The 18,288-nt window shown below is 46.0% G+C and overlaps 1 protein-coding gene across 1 annotated transcript in view; it reads right to left on the bottom strand.

Annotated features, from left to right (window-relative positions):
- TASOR2 (transcription activation suppressor family member 2) overlaps positions 1-18,288 on the bottom strand; it is a 911,282-nt gene that overhangs the window by 589,656 nt on the left and 303,338 nt on the right. The window contains exon 17 of the mRNA XM_086918936.1: positions 12,749-13,193. Within this exon, the coding sequence (XP_086775062.1) occupies positions 12,749-13,193 (445 nt within the window). The remainder of the gene's footprint in view (positions 1-12,748; positions 13,194-18,288) is intronic.

Here is an 18,288-nt window from a genome sequence, read left to right as displayed (position 1 = left end):
CTAACTAACACAGACCGAGGCATTCCGATATCCACAAATCAGCCACAGGATTAAAGAAGCCTTACCTAAGGATGCACCACTACATGATGACTCTCCATTGGAGGATTCTTGACCCCATGCCCAAAAAGGCCATATCCCCCACATATAAAAAGCTAATAAATAATCGTCCGGACGACAAAGTTGGGAGGCAGACCTGGGGGATTTAGAGGATGATGACTGGCGTGATGCTCTGGCCTCCCCCAGAGAGGTAGCTATTCCAATGAGATTGCGCCTGGTCCAATTGAGGATTCTTCATCGAGTATACTCGGACGCAGGGACCTTGGTTAAGATAGGTAGAAGGGATGACCCCCTTTGCCTCCGGCAATGCCACCAACTGGGAACCTTTTTCCATATCCTCTGGGATTGCTCATTAGTGCAGTCCTACTGGAGTAAGGTCACAAAACAGATGGCAGGAGCAGGTGGCAAGACTCTGAAGGTTTCCCCCCAGCTATGTCACTTAAATATTTGGGAGGCCACCGACTTAACACTAACGGAGCAAACGTGGACCTCACTGCGGTGGGCCATTGCAAAACGCAATATCACTCGGAAATGGGGAGTGGGGGCAGTCCCGGCTCGGAGCGACTGGGCAGCCGAGATGGACAGGGTAATGATCGATGAGAAAGATGTTTTTAAAAACAGGGGATGCCCAAAGAAATGAGACTATAAATGGGGGAACTGGAATAGATACAGAGGTAGCATCTGCTTGTCCCCTACTGTAGAACTGCGATGTGAACGACAGAAGCTGCTGGATATCTCTGGTACTGATGATGTGCCCTTACCTGGTATTGACTTAGGGGAACATTTCCGTATCAAGCAAGTAATGACGTAGATATTTGTTTCTCAAATTTAAGCTACTATGTGTGAATTATTTGATAGGTATACCTGCTAACATTGATATGACTAAACGGAGGGGTTTGCACGGTGCTTCCCAGATTTTAACTGTATTGAAAAATTTACTTATGTGCTGCGGACTTCATTGCTATGTCATTGCTGCTCTATGTTTTTCTTTTTCTTTTTCAATAAAAATGTTTAATAAAAAAAATAAAAAGTGATGTTCCAGTGGTACCCGTCCTCTGACAGACTAGCTCAGATGTTCCCCTACCTCGCTCATAACATGCTCTCAATTCCACAAGGAAAGGTGCACACTCATACATATTTATTTATTTATTTATCTATCTTTGAGATTTATACAGCGCGTACAATTGCCCGTAGGCGTCTCGGCGCTAGAAACTTTGAATGTATTCCCGAGGTTAGGCAGGTAACTATTCTTGATCAAACAGCCAGGTCATTATCTTTCTGCGGAAATGCATCAGGGATGGGCTGTCTTTGATGGAAGCTGGCAGGGAGTTCCATAACCTGGGAGCTGCGACAAGGAAGCGTCTATCGCCCCAGTTAACTGTTTTTGTTCGTGGTATTTGAAGGATTTTAAGGTTGTTAGATCGGAGTGATCTTATGGAGGACTGGTATCTGAGATGGGATTTCAGGAAATGTGGACCACAGTTGTGCAGTGCTTTATAGAGTATGCACAGCGCTTTAAACTTGATCCTGTTTCGAATCTTGAGCCAATGCAGGTCTCTTATAGTCTCAGAGATTGGTGAGAACTTTGGGATTCCAGACAAGAGGCGGGCTGCAGCATTCTGGATGGTCTGCATTTTGTTGGTCACTCTTGCTTGTCCGTTGATGAATAAGCCGTTACAATAGTCAAGAGATGACAGCACGAGGGCGCTTACCAGCCTCTTACCTGCTGAGGTTGGTAGAAACGGCATGATTTTCTTGATCAGCCTAAGTTTCTGATGGGCTTTTGCTGCTATTTTATTTGAGTGGGCCATGAAATTTAATTTATCGTCAAAAATCACCCCCAGATTTCTGACGGTGATGGCTGGTGTAGGTGGTGTTCCGTGCGTAGGGGGCCACCTGGTGTTTGACCATCCGGGGGAGAGATGTCCAAATATGACGACCTCCGTTTTTTCAGCATTTAACTTTAGGCAGTTAGAGGCCATCCACTCACCGATCGCCCGCATGCCCTCTTGGAAGTTTTCAGCTACCTTGTCTCCATTTACGTTGATGGCCAACACAAGCTGGGTGTCATCCGCGTACGAGGTAAGGCTCATCTCATAGGCCTTGATGACAGAGGCCAGGTCCGACATGTAGATATTGAATAGTGTCGGACTAAGGGATGAACCTTGGGGAAACCCACACGGTAGTGACAGCTTGTGCGATTGGAAGGGCCCCAGTGTGACCACCTGTGATCTACCGGCCAAGAAGGAGGAAAGCAGATTTCTAGCCATGTGGCGGATGCCCAGGTTTTCGGCACGGTCGACCAGGATCTTATGGTCGACCGTGTCGAAGGCCGCCGACAGATCGAGCAGTACGAGTATTGCTGTACCTCCCTGGTCCCGGATCACTCTTATGTCCTCTGTAGCTTTTATTAAGGCAGTTTCGGTTCTGTGGAACTTGCGGAAACCAAATTGGGTGTTGTCCAGTAGTTGATGTTTTTCTATGAACTCAGAGTTGTGAGTTCATAGCCTTTTCCACTACCTTGGCTAAAAAGGGGAGACTGGCTATGGGGCGGTAGTTTTTTGGTTGGTCCTTGTCCAGATTAGCTTTCTTAAGTAGGGGTTTGACCAAGGTGTTTTTAAGGGAGTCTCGGTATATCCCAGTTCTGAACATTGTGTTGCAGATTGATACAATGTCAGGGGAGAGATAGTCCATGATCGGACGAATGACTTTTAGAGGGCAAGGATCTAATGCTGAGCCTGATTTGATTGTGGTCGTTATTTCCTTGATTTGTGTTTCTCCAAGGTCTAAGAACTGAGAAAGTTCGATATTGTTAGTCCTGTTGTTAGATGTGGGGGGGCTGATTACTGTTTTTGTGGAGTATGCTTGATATATATCATTCACCTTTGTGAAAAAGAAATCAGCCAGAGAATCACAAAAGACTTGGGATTGTGGAGGATTCAGGTCTGGTGCGTTTCCCGCTAAAACCTTAGTTATCTCAAAAAGTTTTTTACTTGAGTTTTTAGCGGAATTGATTTGTTCAGTGAAATAGGATTTTTTTGTCTCGATTATAAGGGCTTTGTATTGTCCGAGTGCTTCCCTATAGCTGGTCTTGCTTTCAGCGCTGTAGGATCTGCGCCAATGTCTCTCCCTGTTTCTACAGAATTGCCTCTTAATACGGAGCTCCTCTGTAAACCATGGGGCTGATGGCGTTGCTCTATTTCTAGAGAATTTTTTTAGTTGGGGCTAAGGAGTGGGTGGCGGTACCTATCCACTCGTGAAATTGTTGTGTGGCCAAGTTTGGATCAAATGTTGAGTCAGGACGAGTTTTTTCAAGTAGGCTCGTTAGCTCAGCGTGATCGATGTCCTTCCAAACTTTAATGGTTTGTGGTTTCGGTACAGAGTGGGGTCTGAGTCTATTTAATGTTACTGATATTTTTATTAAAATGGCGAAGTGGTCGGTCCATGGCATTGGTAAGGTATCTATTATATTAATGCCTTGCATATTAGTAAAAATGCCATCTAGCGTGTGACCGGCTATATGGGTGGGGGTGGTTACCAGTTGCCGCAGACTCATGGTGTGCATGTCTGATATCAAGGAATGGGTATCTTTGTCAGCTGCATTCTCAACGCATGCTCAGTAATCCAAATGTGCTGGAAAGAAATCCTCAGACACATCAAAGCTGAATTACGCTACCCCCTACATCTGATCCCAATACTTTGTTCCTGGGGTTAAAAAACGTAACTTTGCGGTACCTCCAGTTCCGCCACGCCCTCGCCCCTAGCCTGGTGGGCTTGGAGCAACTCCCCGACTTTAGTCCCATTGAGGCAAAACTCTTTATGGGAGACCTGGGCGACAAGAAGGTCTCTCAGATTTACCGCTCCCTGGTTACGCACTGCTCCCCTTCCCTCTCGACGTTGAAGGCCTCCTGGGAGAATGATGTTGGCCCCTTGGATGATGATGATTGGCGTGAGGCCCTTGAATCTCCCCGTGGTGCTGCTATAGCCATCCGCCTTCGCTTTATCCAATTCAAATACCTTCACAGGGCATATTATACTAGGGACCGCCTGTGGCGAGCCGGTCTTATAGCCGCTCCGGAGTGTCTGAGGTGCGGGGTACTGAAAGGGGGACACTTTTCCACACCGTGTGGTCCTGTGAGAGACTGACTAGATTCTGGGCTGGGGTTTGGGACTGCCTGTCGGAGGTGTTGGGGTGGGACCTGCCCCGTACCCCTAGGCTGGGCCTTCTTCATGTCCTGGAAAACGTTGGGGGTAACATTTACAAACGTCACCTGTTGCTGCTAGGACTGGTGGTGGCCAAGCGGGATCTGGCTCAGGCCTGGAAGAGTGAACGTGCCCCCCCCGCTTGGTGCATGGAAGGCAGGATTGGACTTTCTCATGGGCCTGGAGCAGCCTGTATTTGAAGCCCGGGGGTGTCCCCGCAAACATTACAAAATCTGGAAACGGTGGGCGGACTACAGGGGCCTGGCCCTTGACCCCCCGATAGACATTGACGATGTACTGCCTCCAGATGTGGATCCTGCACCCTAGGCTGCTGGCCGACACCGCCTTTGCTTTTCATCTCATGTTGCTAAGCTGTGATCACGTGCACTGGGTTAGGGTGGGATAAGGGGTGGGTAGTTTGGGAACGGGGTTGGAGGGCGGTATTGGGGATGGGTGGGATGGGGGAGGTATGGGGTATGTCATTCTAAAACTCTGGGTTCAATGCTGTGTCTTTACATATGTGACATTGACAGTCTCCTCCTGACTGTGGAGGGCTGTACCGGATCTTGCTTGAACTCTTAATAAAAACGGTTTTGAAAAAAACGTAACTTTGGAAGCTGTGACGCATGTAGACTGGGCACTGACCATAGACATGGCTGGGGCAGCTAAACAGTTGATAGCATTGATTTGGAAGATGGCTGAACCCCCACCAATAGCTACTTGGTTTCATAGGCTACACCAGGTTCTTGCCATGGACACACAACTTCTCATATTCAGGGGCAAAATGTATCCACCTATGGCAACTATTGATCTACTATTTACCTAAGCTGGAGTTTCTCTGCTTCAAGGCCACTAGGCTTCGGGCAGGGCATCACTCCTCTTCGACTGAGATCCCTAATAGCACCTAAAGGCTTGGAAAGCAGGATAAGGATACCGGGTAGCTTACTGGACCACATGACTATCCTATTTGGGGTACAAGTCCTGCCACCCCCATACCCTCCCCGATCTCCTCCTCTTCTCCCCCTTATTGCTTTTCTCCGTCTTGCTTCTTTCTGTGATTATATTCTAAATGTTTCATCCAATAGTACCTAGGCCACTCTGTATGGCAAGAATGGGTAGTATTGATACGCAGCAACTAGTTTATTACACTTGACCACCTGGACATTTTCACTGCAAGTGGTTGCACTCAGTCACTGATCAGAGAGGTGTGAAAATCATTAAATATTTTTTATTTAAAATTGTGATGTTTTGAGCAACAAATGTCTAAGGTGGGCACTGTGAGATCTAGCCAGAGGTTCAATAGAATTAATACATGAAACTCATTAAATGCACAGGACTCACACATTTCTTCAGTCTGTGGGAGTTTATTTTCTGGGTCCAAAGGCAGCCAATGGTCAGCTACATCTGCAATGGGTGTCCACAAAGCTGATTAACAGCCAAAAATGTGCTAAAAACTGACCACCAAAAATTAGCAGGTGTCCAAAGGCAGCAAAGCTGTGTGCGGGGAGCGGATAGGCTAGTTTCAAAATGCAAAGATAGCCTAGATTTCTATTGATCAAATTTACAGGAGATTAAGTTGTTGGGTTTAGGGTGGCATCAACAGACCTTGACCAAAAGGTTCAAATGGTTATGGAATCAGGGCAACCAAGTGTAGTCACACAGGATGCTACCCGCAGGATTAGAATGAAAAGTGGAAAATCTATGTCCCTCTCAGGATGTACAAGACAGGGGCTTCCAGAAATTAGGGTTGGAAAATGGTAGGCAAGAGAGGATGCATGGTCTCCACCCACGCAATTAAGATGCCCTTTAGTGCAATTCTGGTCAATTGGTTCGAATATGCTACTTACCAGTATGCATCTGTTCTTGGCATGTAGGGCTGCTGACATTCATATCTGTGCATAGATCGCCGCCTATTGTTGGGTCCGGATGATTGCACATTGTTGTCCTGGAAGAGTCTTCGAAGTATCACGAGATAGGTGGCTCCTCCCCTGGACAACAGTGCGCATGGGCATCCTCTCCATCCTCAGACTGTTTTTCGCCATTGTGGCAGAGATGGAGTGTAATACAGTGAGTGATGTCCATGCTAGAAAATAATTCTGAATGCTACAGCTGCTACAGGCGCCGGGGAGGAGGGTGGGCGATTTGAATGTCAGCAGCCCTACATGCCAAGAACAGATGCATACTGGTAAGTAGCATATTCGGTTCGAGGCATGTGGGCTGCTGAATTCATATCTGTGCATAGATTACATAGCAGTCCCTCCTGTTAGCGGCGGCTGCCCGTGCCAGCTGCAGCAGTCTGAAAAAATAGTTTTGAGAACAGCCTGTCCTACAGCTGCCTGCTGTTTAGAATGCACATCTACGCAGTAGTGTTTCGTAAATGTATGTGTGGTGGACCAAGTGGCTGCCTTACATATCTCTTCTAAAGGAATATTCCTCAGGAAAGCCATGGACGCTCCTAACTTACATGTGGAGTGTGCTCGTGGTGGAATGGTTAGTGTGCGTTTAGCCTTAGCATAGCAAATCTGTATACATTTAACGATCCACCGGGCTATCCCTGATTTGGAAATGGGGTTGCCTTTGTGTTGTGGAGAAAAGGCAACGAAAAGCTGTTTTGTTTTTCTGAAATCCTTTGTTCTGTCTATATAGTAAATGAGAGCCCTTTTGACATCTAACGTGTGTAGGGATCTCTCTGCGACATTTTCCGGATTGGGAAAGAAAACAGGCAGTTCTATGGTCTGGTTCATGTGGAACTGCGAAATCACTTTAGGCATAAATGTAGGGTTGGTGCGTAATACCACCCTATTTGCGTGGACCTGGATGAATGGCTCTTGAATGGTTAGTGCCTGGAGTTCACTAACTCTCCTCAGTGAGGTAATGGCCACTAGGAAAGCAACTTTCCAAGTCAGAAATTGAATCTCACAAGAGTGTAGGGGTTCAAAAGGTGGTCCCATTAATCTGGTGAGGACCACATTCAGGTTCCAGACTGGTGACGGTGGGTGTCTGGGAGGGATCACTCTTTTAAGTCCCTCCAGAAAAGCTTTAATGGCAGGCACTCTGAATAAGGAGAGGTGCTGCCTGTTCTGAAGATAGGCTGCTATGGCGGATAAATGTATGCGAATGGAACTGTACGCTAGATTACATCTGTACAAATGCAACAAATAACAGATGATGTTTTGAATAGATGCATTCAGTGGGTTAATGTCATTGTTGGTACAATATATGACAAACCTTTTCCATTTAGCCGCATAGCATGCTCTGGTTGTGGGCCGTCTTGCCTCCTTGATGATATTCATACATTCCGGCGGTAAGTTGAGGTAGCCAAATTCTAGGACTTCAGGAGCCAGATCGCCAGGTTGAGCTGTTGCGGATCTGGGCGCTGAATGTCTCCATGGCTCTGCGTTAAAAGCCTGGGTGTGAGGCGTAGCCGTTGATGCGGTACCACGGATAGTTCCAGAAACGTGGTGTATCATGGTTGGCGTGCCCACATTGGAGCAACCAGGATGAGGGTCATCAAGTGTTTCTGTAGTTTGCGTGCCACCAGCGGTATCAAAGGTGCTGGGGGAAAAGCGTACGCAAATTTGCCTGACCAGTTCATCCATATCGCATTGCCCTGCAACTGTGGGTATGAGAACCTGCTTGCAAAGCTTTGGCATTTTGCGTTTTTCTTTGTGGCGAACAGGTCTATTTGTGGATGACCCCATTGCTGGAAGTACGGTTGGAGTACTGATGGATGTATCTCCCACTCGTGCATCTGGTGGCTGTGTCTGCTGAGCAGATCCGCCATCTGGTTCTTTTTGCCCGGGAGGTGTTCCGCCATGAGGAAGATGTTCCTTTGAATGGCCCACTTCCACATGCTCTGAACCAGATGAGACAACTGTGGAGAGTGCGTTCCTCCCTGCTTCTGTATGTAGTACATGGCAGTCATGTTGTCCGTGTGGATCAACACGACCTTGTTGCACAAGTGTACCTTGAAAGCTTTCATCGCCATGAGGATCGCCATCAGTTCCAGAAGGTTGATGTGCATCTTCTTTTGCTGTGCTGTCCATAGTCCCTGCACTGTGTAGTGGAGTACATGAGCTCCCCATCCCTGGAGAGACGCGTCCGCCGTCAGTAGAATTTGTGGAACAGGCTCTTGGAACGGTCGGCCCTTGCAAAGGTTTCGTGGGTTCCACTAATGCAAAGAGTTGAATGCCCGACCGCTCACCAACACTAGGTCCTTTAACTGTCCTGGAGCCTGATTCCACTGACGTGCTAAGCACTCCTGAAGCGGACGCATATGTAGTCTCGCGTGCGGGACTATGAAAATGCAGGAGGCCATCATGCCTATCAACTGCATGAACACCTTCGCTGGAAGCGAGCGTTGAGGTCTGAATTTCTGTATCAGCAATTGCATGCTGTTTATTCTCACTGAATTTGGCTGTGCTTTGGCTGCCAGAGTGTCTATCGTCGCACCCAGGTACTGTCGCACGTGGGCGGGCTGAAGGTGTGACTTCGGGTAATTCAGTGAGAATCCCAGACTGTGAAGAAGATGAATGGTGTGGGACATGTGGCTGGCACACTGCTGGGCCGACTTTGCTTGAATAAGCCAGTCGTCCAGATAAGGGTAGACATGTATGTGCTGTCTCCTGAGGTGTGCTGCTACGGTTGCCAGGCACTTTGTGAACACCCTGGGTGCCGTCGTTACTCCGAAAGGGAGGACTTTGAACTGATAATGTTGATGTTGAATAGTGAACCTGAGATACTGTCTGTGCGACGGGTGTATGGGTAAATGGAAATACGCATCTTTTAGATCCAGCGTTGCGAGGAAGTCTCCCTGACTGAGTAACGGCAGAACCTGTTGCAAGGTGAGCATATGAAAATGCTCTGACAGAATGTAACTGTTTAGAGGCCTGAGGTCTAGTATAGGTCTGAGCGACCCGTCCTTTTTGGGTATTAGAAAGTAGAGAGAGTACACCCCTGACCCTTGTTCTTCTACAGGTACGAGATCTATGGCCCCTTTTTTCAGCATGCTGACGACCTCCTGCAGCAATAAGTGTAAGTGCTCTGCGAACATAGGACGGTGTCTTGGTGGGATGTTGGGTGGAGTGGACGTTAATTCCAGACAATACCCGTACTGTACAATGTCTCTTACCCACCTGTCTGTGGTGATGGATTTCCAGACCGGCAGGAACTGTTGTAGTCTCCCCCCGACAGGTGTTATGTGGTCGGGGGGCAGTGACAGGGCGTCACTGTTTGGTATTGGCAGAGGATCTGGAACTGTTGTTTCCTCTGCCTCTGCCTTTGATGTTGTTTCCCCAATATCCACCACGGTTGTTCTTATTGTAGGTGGATTGTGTACCTCCCTTATTGTATTGTGTTTGTTGCGTTGACTGGCCTCTTGAGGGGCCTCTAGTACTGGAGCGACGAAAGGAGCCACCCCGAAACTGCTGTGACTGCAGAGCCCCCATAGACTTTGCAGTCTCTGTATCTTTTTTAAGCTTTTCAAGGGTGGTGTCAACCTCAGGTCCGATTAAGAAGTCTGGGTTAACTGGCTGATTGAGGATAGAAGTTTGAATTTCAGGTTTGAATCCTGAAATCCTCAACGAGGCGTGTCGTCTTAGCATAACACTAGTGTTGATGGCCCTGGCGGCAGTGTCAGCTGCGTCCAGAGCACACTTGATGGAAGCATTGGTTAGGAGTTTCCCCTATTGTATGAGTAGCTCTGCCCCCTCCTTGTACTGATCAGGTAGGTGTTGTAATAGTGTCTCAAGGGTATCATAATGTGCCCTGTAATATCTGGCCAAGAGAGCCTGAGTGTTAGCAATGCGCCAGATGTTAGCCGCCTGCGTAGCTACTCTTTTCCCTGAAGTTTCCATAACCTTCGACTCTTTGTCCGGAGGAGGAGCATAACCTGTAGTCTGGGAGTTCGCTCTCTTACGTGCATTAGAAACTAATGAATCCAATGGCAACTGTCCCTTTATATAAGGAGGGTCCACAGGGGCCGGCCGATATTTCTTCTCAATCCTTGGGTTTAACACCCTGGCCCTAGTGGTATCTTTAAAAATGTCAGCAGAATGCTTGAGGACCCCTTTGAGCATGGGTAGGGTTTTGACTGCCCTTTCTGAATTTGAAAAAGTGTCGACCAGAAAGTCTTCGTCCACAGGGTCAGCATGTAGCTCAACGTCATGATTACTAGCTGCCCTCTCAATAAGGGCGTTAAAAGCAGTTGTGTCCTCCGTAGGAGACGTTTTCACACTGTACACATGAGTGTCCGGGCCAGATTGCGGATCCCTTGAGTCAGCAGGGTCCGTCCATTGTTGGTCTTGATCATCAGGATCAGTGTCCACATGATAGAGGTCATCCTCATTGTAATTATCCCCTGTCTCAACATCTGAGTATGTTGGGGAAAAATTTTGAGGTTCCTGTTCATAGTGATGGAGGGGTTCCACAAGAGCTGGAGAAGTTGTAGAAAGTCTCTTTTTCTTCAAGGGAATCTTATATGATTCCATGGGAGTCTCTGGCATTAACTTTCGTTTGTATATGGACAGTCTCCCAGTGTCCGAGTCGATGAATTGTCTCGGCTCCTGGTCTTCAGGCTCTTCCGTAGCCTCCAGTTCCTTCGACACGTGTGTAGCGGCGCCGATAGATTTTTTCGGCTCGAACATCTTCGGACGCACCGAGGGTGGTAACCCAAACTTGATAGGTGTCGACGCGGTCTGAACTTGTCCGACCAGCTTCGGCATCGGGGCCTTCTTCGGTCCGACCGATGTACCCTTCTCCTTGATGCGTTGGAGCGACTCAGTCTTCGACTTGTCCGTAGGCCTCGACCGAGGATCGATCCAGCCTTTCAGTGCAGGCCGTTTGTGGGAATCTACAGCCTTCGGCGTCGGCTTCGATGGCTCGACGGCCTTGACCTTGGTCTTCGGCGCCCCAACCATTGGCTCGACGACCTTCTTGAGTTTTCCGGCATCGACGGCCATTTTAGTTTTCTTCGGCTCCGAGGGGTTTAAGGCCTTGGAGCCGACGAGAAGCACTTTCGGCTTCGGTTTCTGCAAAGACGCTGTCGGTTTCGATTTATTTGTATCGACCGATGGCGGTTTCGAAACCGCAGGCTCTTTAGAAATGTTCGAAGCCGGGCCTTTATGCAGGGCTGTAGAACGAGATTGTGGATCTTGGGTAAGGCCTAGTGGCGATCCCTCGACCTGAGCCTTACTGAGGGCGTCATCTTCGGCCTCTGTGCGGCCGGGTTGGCCTAGCTCTTCACCTGAGCTATCTTCTACGGCCCCAAGGGCCTCCAGGTCGTCTCCTACCTTATCGACGACGTTCTCATCTTCGTCTTGTACCTCCTCGTCTTCGGCGTCATACTCGGAGTCATGGCCTGAAGCCGGATCGGAGCAGTGTTCCTGATCCTCCAGATCAACGACCACCTCTTCTTCGGTCCCGAAGATGTTCACGGGAACAGGCGCTGACTTTTTCGACTCCAGTCGAGTCGCGCATCAAATCTTGAGGTTTTCTTCGACCTGAACCGGGCACAGGCCATACAGTTGTCTTCGTTATGGTCTGGGGACAGGCACTTGTTGCACACCGGGTGGACATCGATGTGCGGGTATTTTGCATTGCAAAGGGGGCACCGCTTGAATGGACTTCTTTCCATTTCAGATCTAAGATCGGGTAGAGTGTGGAAAGAAATAACCTGTTGAGTCCTCGATGTCCACTAAGCAAAGACACCAATACCGAACGAAACGATACCGACGTTATCGAAAGCCTTTTGGCTTTATAGAAAGTTTTCCTAACTTGAGCTAAGATAGTAACATCCGAACCCAATGGCGGAAAAAAACAATCTGAGGATGGAGAGGATTCCCATGCGCACTGTAGTCCAGGGGAGGAGCCACCTATCTTGTGATACTTCGAAGACTCTTCCAGGACAACAATGTGCAATCATCCGGACCCAACACTAGGCGGCGATCTATGCACAGATATGAATTCAGCAGCCCACATGCCTCGAACTCCAAGTTACTTGAAAGTGATTATTAAGCAGGTCCTGCACTTTGTAAGCACCTTCGTGCTAAGATTTAAGTCTTGAGTCAGATGAAGCACAATCACAAAAGAATGAAGGGAGAAAGTATTCATCTGATATGTCAAGGCAGTGCCTGTGATTAGCATGGGCATTCAAGTCGCTTGACAATCCTTCTCCTGCACACAGAAAGGATCCATTGTGTACTTCAATTACTGAGGAGCACTATCTAGCTGGTCCCATAACGTTTAACTCTTCTGGTTAACCCTACCATAAAGAAATGATAGGGAGCCTCTTGCCACAGCAGGATCCAAACAGAAAATAAGACGCCACCGTTTCGAACACTGCTGCCAGTGTAAATCCTGAATTACGTTATGTTACAAACATTCATATTGAGCATGGCTGTACCGGAATAGGTTTCCCAGGGCGCCAAGTAAGAAGCTGAGAAAAATATTACATACAAGTCAATGATATATACAATGTTAAAGTGCTTACCATAAAATTGCTGCATGAAGTATCAAAGTATCCACTTGAAGATACACAATGCTGCCCTTCATCATGCTTGGAACTGTCCTCGTGCTGTGATCGAGCAGTAAAGCTACTAGTTGATGAGGGTTCGTTACTTGAAATATGGCTGCTTGAAATTGGGACATCGGATGACTTTTTGCAGTATGTTGACTCCTGTGCAACAGCCTCAACTTCAGACGGCGAATCTGCAAAACCTACATTCGATTTCTCACTTTCATTTCCATCTTCAAACAGTTCAAAGGAATCAAGAGTACTATTTATTGAGACATATTTAGCTGGGTTGTTATGTTCTACAACTTTTCGAGTTGCGCTATTTAAAAGTTTACTTGGCTTAGAATAAAACAGGGCTATCCACATGTGAAGGATAAGCTTCACATCTTCAACGTGGTTAGGGATATCAGAATCCCAGGGTCTAAAAATAAAAATAAAAAAAGATAATTGTTAGTTAAAAGATATGGATAACAGCTGCGAAAGAGAACACCAGTGGGCCATACATTACAGAGCAAGTTTTGTCTTGATGATAGTGGAAACTCATTTAAGAAGAATAAGAACCCCAAGAACAAAATACAGCCTCAAATCGTTAAACCCCACATGCATTTTTCATCATGTCATAAAATATATAGTTTTTAATGGATGGTGTGGATTGAGTTGCAGACTGACAACAGAAGAGCATGGAAAAAAATACTGCACATATAGTAAGTGTTAAAATTACCAAAACGAACACAAAATGGGTATGGTAGCTACAACAAGTAAGGGTCTACTTCTCCTTTGTGAAAATCAAAATCCCTGCCCTGTTTAGTCCTCACAGGAGTTCTATCAGGACATGCGGGAAGACCAGTCTCTTAAAAGAGGGAGCCTCACCCTTAAGTTGTGGCATGCTTCATCATAGGCAATCTCTTCCCACCCTAGTAGGACAGTGCCACCAGGGCAGAAAGAGGGCATTCTTAGATAAAGTAGAACTGGACAATTGTGTGATCCAGATCAGTTAAAAATACATTTTGGGCACCCAGGTGTTTCACCTTTAATTCTGGGGACCCCATTCTTTTGTCCTCCTTACATCTTTTTATAGATCTATATAGTTGTGGTAGCTTATGACTGCTAAGTGTCCATTGATTGTGGAGCATAACCTTTTGATAATTATCTCTATTTAAAATGTATCAATACATCTAACTCTCATGGTAATATTATTAAATACATATTGTAAAAGTTTTGGTTTTAATCAAAAGTTTGTTGTTTTTTTATTATTTCCTAAAATTGCAGTAACATGTTTATCTAACTCAGAACAGTTTTCCAAGTTGTTAGCCAATTCCTTACCCACTGTGTCACTTCTAAGTAACCTCTATTATTTCATAAGATTCCAAACCTTTTTTAATTGTTCCATATGGGGTCGCCTCTTAAATTGCTTACATTCATGCTGCATGTTTGTTACAAGAAAATTCACCCAGGTTTACTCAATATGGGAACTACTTGGCTTAAGTCAGTACGGACATGTGAAAAAATAAGCATACCAATTTGTGATGATTTAAAGTAACAGTTCTGTACCCTCAGGTTTGTGCTTTATTAAAATCTTTAAAGTACACAGATGAAATTGTATGTTACTGGACTATAGAAAAAGCTATCCACTAAGGGTATATGTCCTGAGGTTTGCTGATAAACAAATGATTGCTTTTTTTATTGCAACTGGTAAGAATTGAAATTGAAAATGCTGCTTTAAAGTCAGCTTGACTCAAACTTTTTAGTCACAGTGATCCAGGTTAGGTTGAAAGTCGTACCATCTACCTCATCCTCTATATATATCATCTCTCTACAAAAGGACATTACTTACAATTACCTGGGTCACTTACGTTGGCTATGGACAAAGTCAGATTTACCACACTTCACTCACATGGATGCTCTTTGGAAAAATCTGCTCTTTGCAGATGTCAGTATGTGCTGAGAAACTAACGTTCTAGGATCAAAGGACAGCAAACAATAGAAAACGAGCATTGACATAGCAGTAGGTCTTGCCTTTGGGACCTTAAAATTGTTTAGCCATGCAACAGTTTGATGTTGTTGCACTAAGGATATTGTGCTGCATAACTAAATACTTATAAGGTCCCAAAGGCGAGACCTATTGGCTATGCCAATGCTTGTCTGACTAGGCAACCTTGATGGCTGTCTCTTAGATGCTGGAGACATTTGACTTGAAAAGGGACAGGAGACCCTTCCAATCCTGCCCTGATGGGATGGGTTCAGCTATGAGAATTTTCTGTTCCGCTTTATTGGAATATCATGCAGAATTCATTTGTTGAGTTTCATGCTACATTGTTATGATTTGCAAAGTTGTTTCTTAACTCATGTTTGCACCAGTAATTGCCCTATTGCATATTTCTATGTAGTTGTTGCACTGTGTTGGAAACGGCAGCAGCAGCCACAGGTTCCCAGGTGTAAGCCTGGAATACCTTCTGCATTCCAAAAATCTGAAAAGTTACACTGAACGTAATGGAAAACCAAAAGAAGTTTATTGTTTTTTCGAATAATAATCGGGCTCTGTGAGCGGTATATTAGGCAGTGAAAGGCTCGTTATGATGACACATATCCGAACTTGCGCTGAAATAGACAGAAATTGTGATAATGACAGGGCATCATTATTGTTGCAATGATCATTGACAATGTGTGGTTTCCTACTGGGAGTCAAGAGAAGGCACGAGAACAAATGGTGCAAAAATTAGTCATGGCAAGTAAACACATGCATTCATCCACCTTTGCAACTATTGTCGCCAACAGTCTTGAAGAACCTTTTTTAAAGAAAAACAAGGGCAGTATAGATATAACATATCGTACTATATTTTGCACGAGTTTTGTAAACCTCGAAAATTTGAGATATTATTTTAACCGCTTCCATGCTGATGACGAACCCCAGCCGTCATGCACTACGGTGCTCGTGTGCTGATGACGGCTGGGGTTCGTCACGGCCCGCCCCTGTTCGTGTTGTTTACAGCACACCAGGGGAATCGCGGCCGCATGGAAGGGGTTAACAAACATGCTATAGTCTTACAAATAACAATGCATGCGCAAGTATGGGCTCAAAAGCACCACACAATACTACGAAGTTCAAGGCCCGTCATATTTCGGAAATAAATCTGCTAGCCTCTTCCCATTATGTCGAGCTCGGTCATTTTCAGCTTCTCAACATCCTGCGGTGTCTGGGAGATCGAACAACTGATCTGTCATCTCTGCCCACAGTTCCAAGTCCTTCCTCGGCTACAGCCCATTCCGCAAGTCGGCTTTTCATTTACATAGTGGTGAAGAAGCCTGTGCGATCCAGTGTATAGCAATTTGTCTCTTGCCGACTAGTTGGCCCAGGGAGGCAAACCTAGTGCATATATGTATGCCTTTTTTTCGGTAGCGGTGTTGAGCGCTAGCAGGCAATGACTAATTGTGAGAGTCAGTTGTAACCTTGTCAATTCTGTGAGCTTGTCTAATACAGTGACCCAGAAATCTTGAAGGGTAGGGCAGTTCCAGGTCATATGGAGAAACATCGTCGACCTGGTGTCGCAGCGTGGTCATGTCTTAGGCTTTGTGGAACAAACTCTATGGAGCCAATGGGGTGTAAGATATGCACAGTGCAGGTAAAGAACTGTATGAGCTTACATCTAGCATTACTGGCTGCATCCTGCACTTGCATACATGCCTTTGCCCAGTCCCTATCTGACAGAGGTTCTGGTAGTTCCGCATACCATTGACTATGTACCGTGAGTGGTGCGCTATGTCCGTCATCCTTCAGTAGGGACCAAAGGTGTAAAATCATGCCTCTACTGGATCGCTGATCTAATATTAATTTATGCACTTGTGACTTGCCCCTTCTTTTAAGAATTCAGTTGGTTAACTCCTGAACATCTTGGGACATCTTTACAAACTCTAAGAACAGTACTGGGCCCAGATTAAACATCCCCAAGGGCATATATTAATATTAATATTATTATGTTTGTTATAAAGTATGTCCATATGCTGACTAATGACATATTAATTGGATTACTATTGTCCGTTTAAAAAATGAAATCATACCTTGATGATTTTTTTATTTAATCGTAGGTGGCACAGTCATAACATCCGTGTACACATCAAACAGTATATAAACTTTCTATACAGTATACATTGCTTGCCTTTCCTTTTATAGTACAGTATTGTTTGCACCTTGCTGTATGCGTTTATATCGTTACATACTTTAGTATCAATTTCATGAATTTATTTCCATTTCTCGGGTCATTGTTGGTAACTCACATATACCCCCTCTGTAGGTGTTCCAGCCTCCCCATAATCTTAGCCACTGTGGCTGTGTTCAAAACTTTGCACCACACCATGAGTGTGGGGGCGATGGCTACACCCCAATGTTTAGCAATGTTTCTTTTGGCCAACATCATTCCCAGTGTCGCCTAGGGCTGTGTTATGGAGTTAAGGTCCGTAGCTTTCCAGAAATTAAGCAGGCAACGTTTGGGCTTTGGAGAGACTGGGTTCACACTCTCCCTTGTGATGATGGTCATGATTGATTTCCAATATGACATTATTACAGGGCAGGCCCATAGTGTATGGAAGAATGTAACAACCGCCCCACATTGTCGCAGGCAGAGCTGGGTGTCAGCTTTCCCTATCTTATAAAGAGTAGTTCTGGTGTAGTAAATTCTATGGATGATCTTGAGCTGCACGAGGCATAATTTGGATGCAATCGCTACTTCTCTGGGTGATCCTAGTGCCACTTGCCAATCAGTGTCATCTAGTTCTCCTAAGTCCTCCCGCCACTTGTCTTGGAGCTTTTGCATGAGGTCAAGCATGTTATTAATAATCTTCCGATAGGTCATGGAGATTGCTCTTGTGTCCATGTTATCCGTCAATAATCTGTCCTCTAACAGTGAGGCCTCGGGTGGAGTGGTGTCAGGGGGTATTGCCGCCTCCAGGGCGTACTTGATCTGGTGATTGGGGAATTGCTCCGTCTGTGCCATCCCGTACTGGTCCTAGAGCTGTGTAAAAGGAATCATCTTTCCCCGCACCCAGAGATCCCCAACTTTGGATATCCCTATATTGTCCCAATGATTGAAGCCTTTACTCTTACCCAACCTTCCCAGCTTATCCGTGACCCAGAGGGGCGTTGCTTGTGTGATCTTGTTGTGCCAACTTAACTTTTTGCACACAATATTCCATACCTGGAGTGTGTGGTTCGTTGGGCCCATGAAGGCCAGAGTCTTGTTATAGAGTGCTCAATATAGTCCCTCCTCTCCCAACTCTAATCTATCAAGGCTGTAGGTCGGGTCCGTGTGGGGGACATGTAGCCAGTGGTTAATCACTATCAATTGGGACACCCAATAGTACGTTTGTATGGTCGGGAGTGCGATGCCCCCATTGTACCAGGTTTGGTTTAGTTTCGCCATAGCTATGCGAGCTGGTTTATAATTACAAAGGAGTTCAGTTACTTCTGCCTCTATGGCTCGGAAATAGGACTGGGGGACAAAGAAAGCGATATTTTGAAGGGC

The sequence above is a fragment of the Lissotriton vulgaris genome, chromosome 1_1, assembly GCF_964263255.1.
Source record: "Lissotriton vulgaris chromosome 1_1, aLisVul1.2, whole genome shotgun sequence".
Classification (NCBI taxonomy): Eukaryota; Metazoa; Chordata; class Amphibia; order Caudata; family Salamandridae; genus Lissotriton; species Lissotriton vulgaris.
This window is presented reverse-complemented; position numbering and strand designations above follow the sequence as displayed.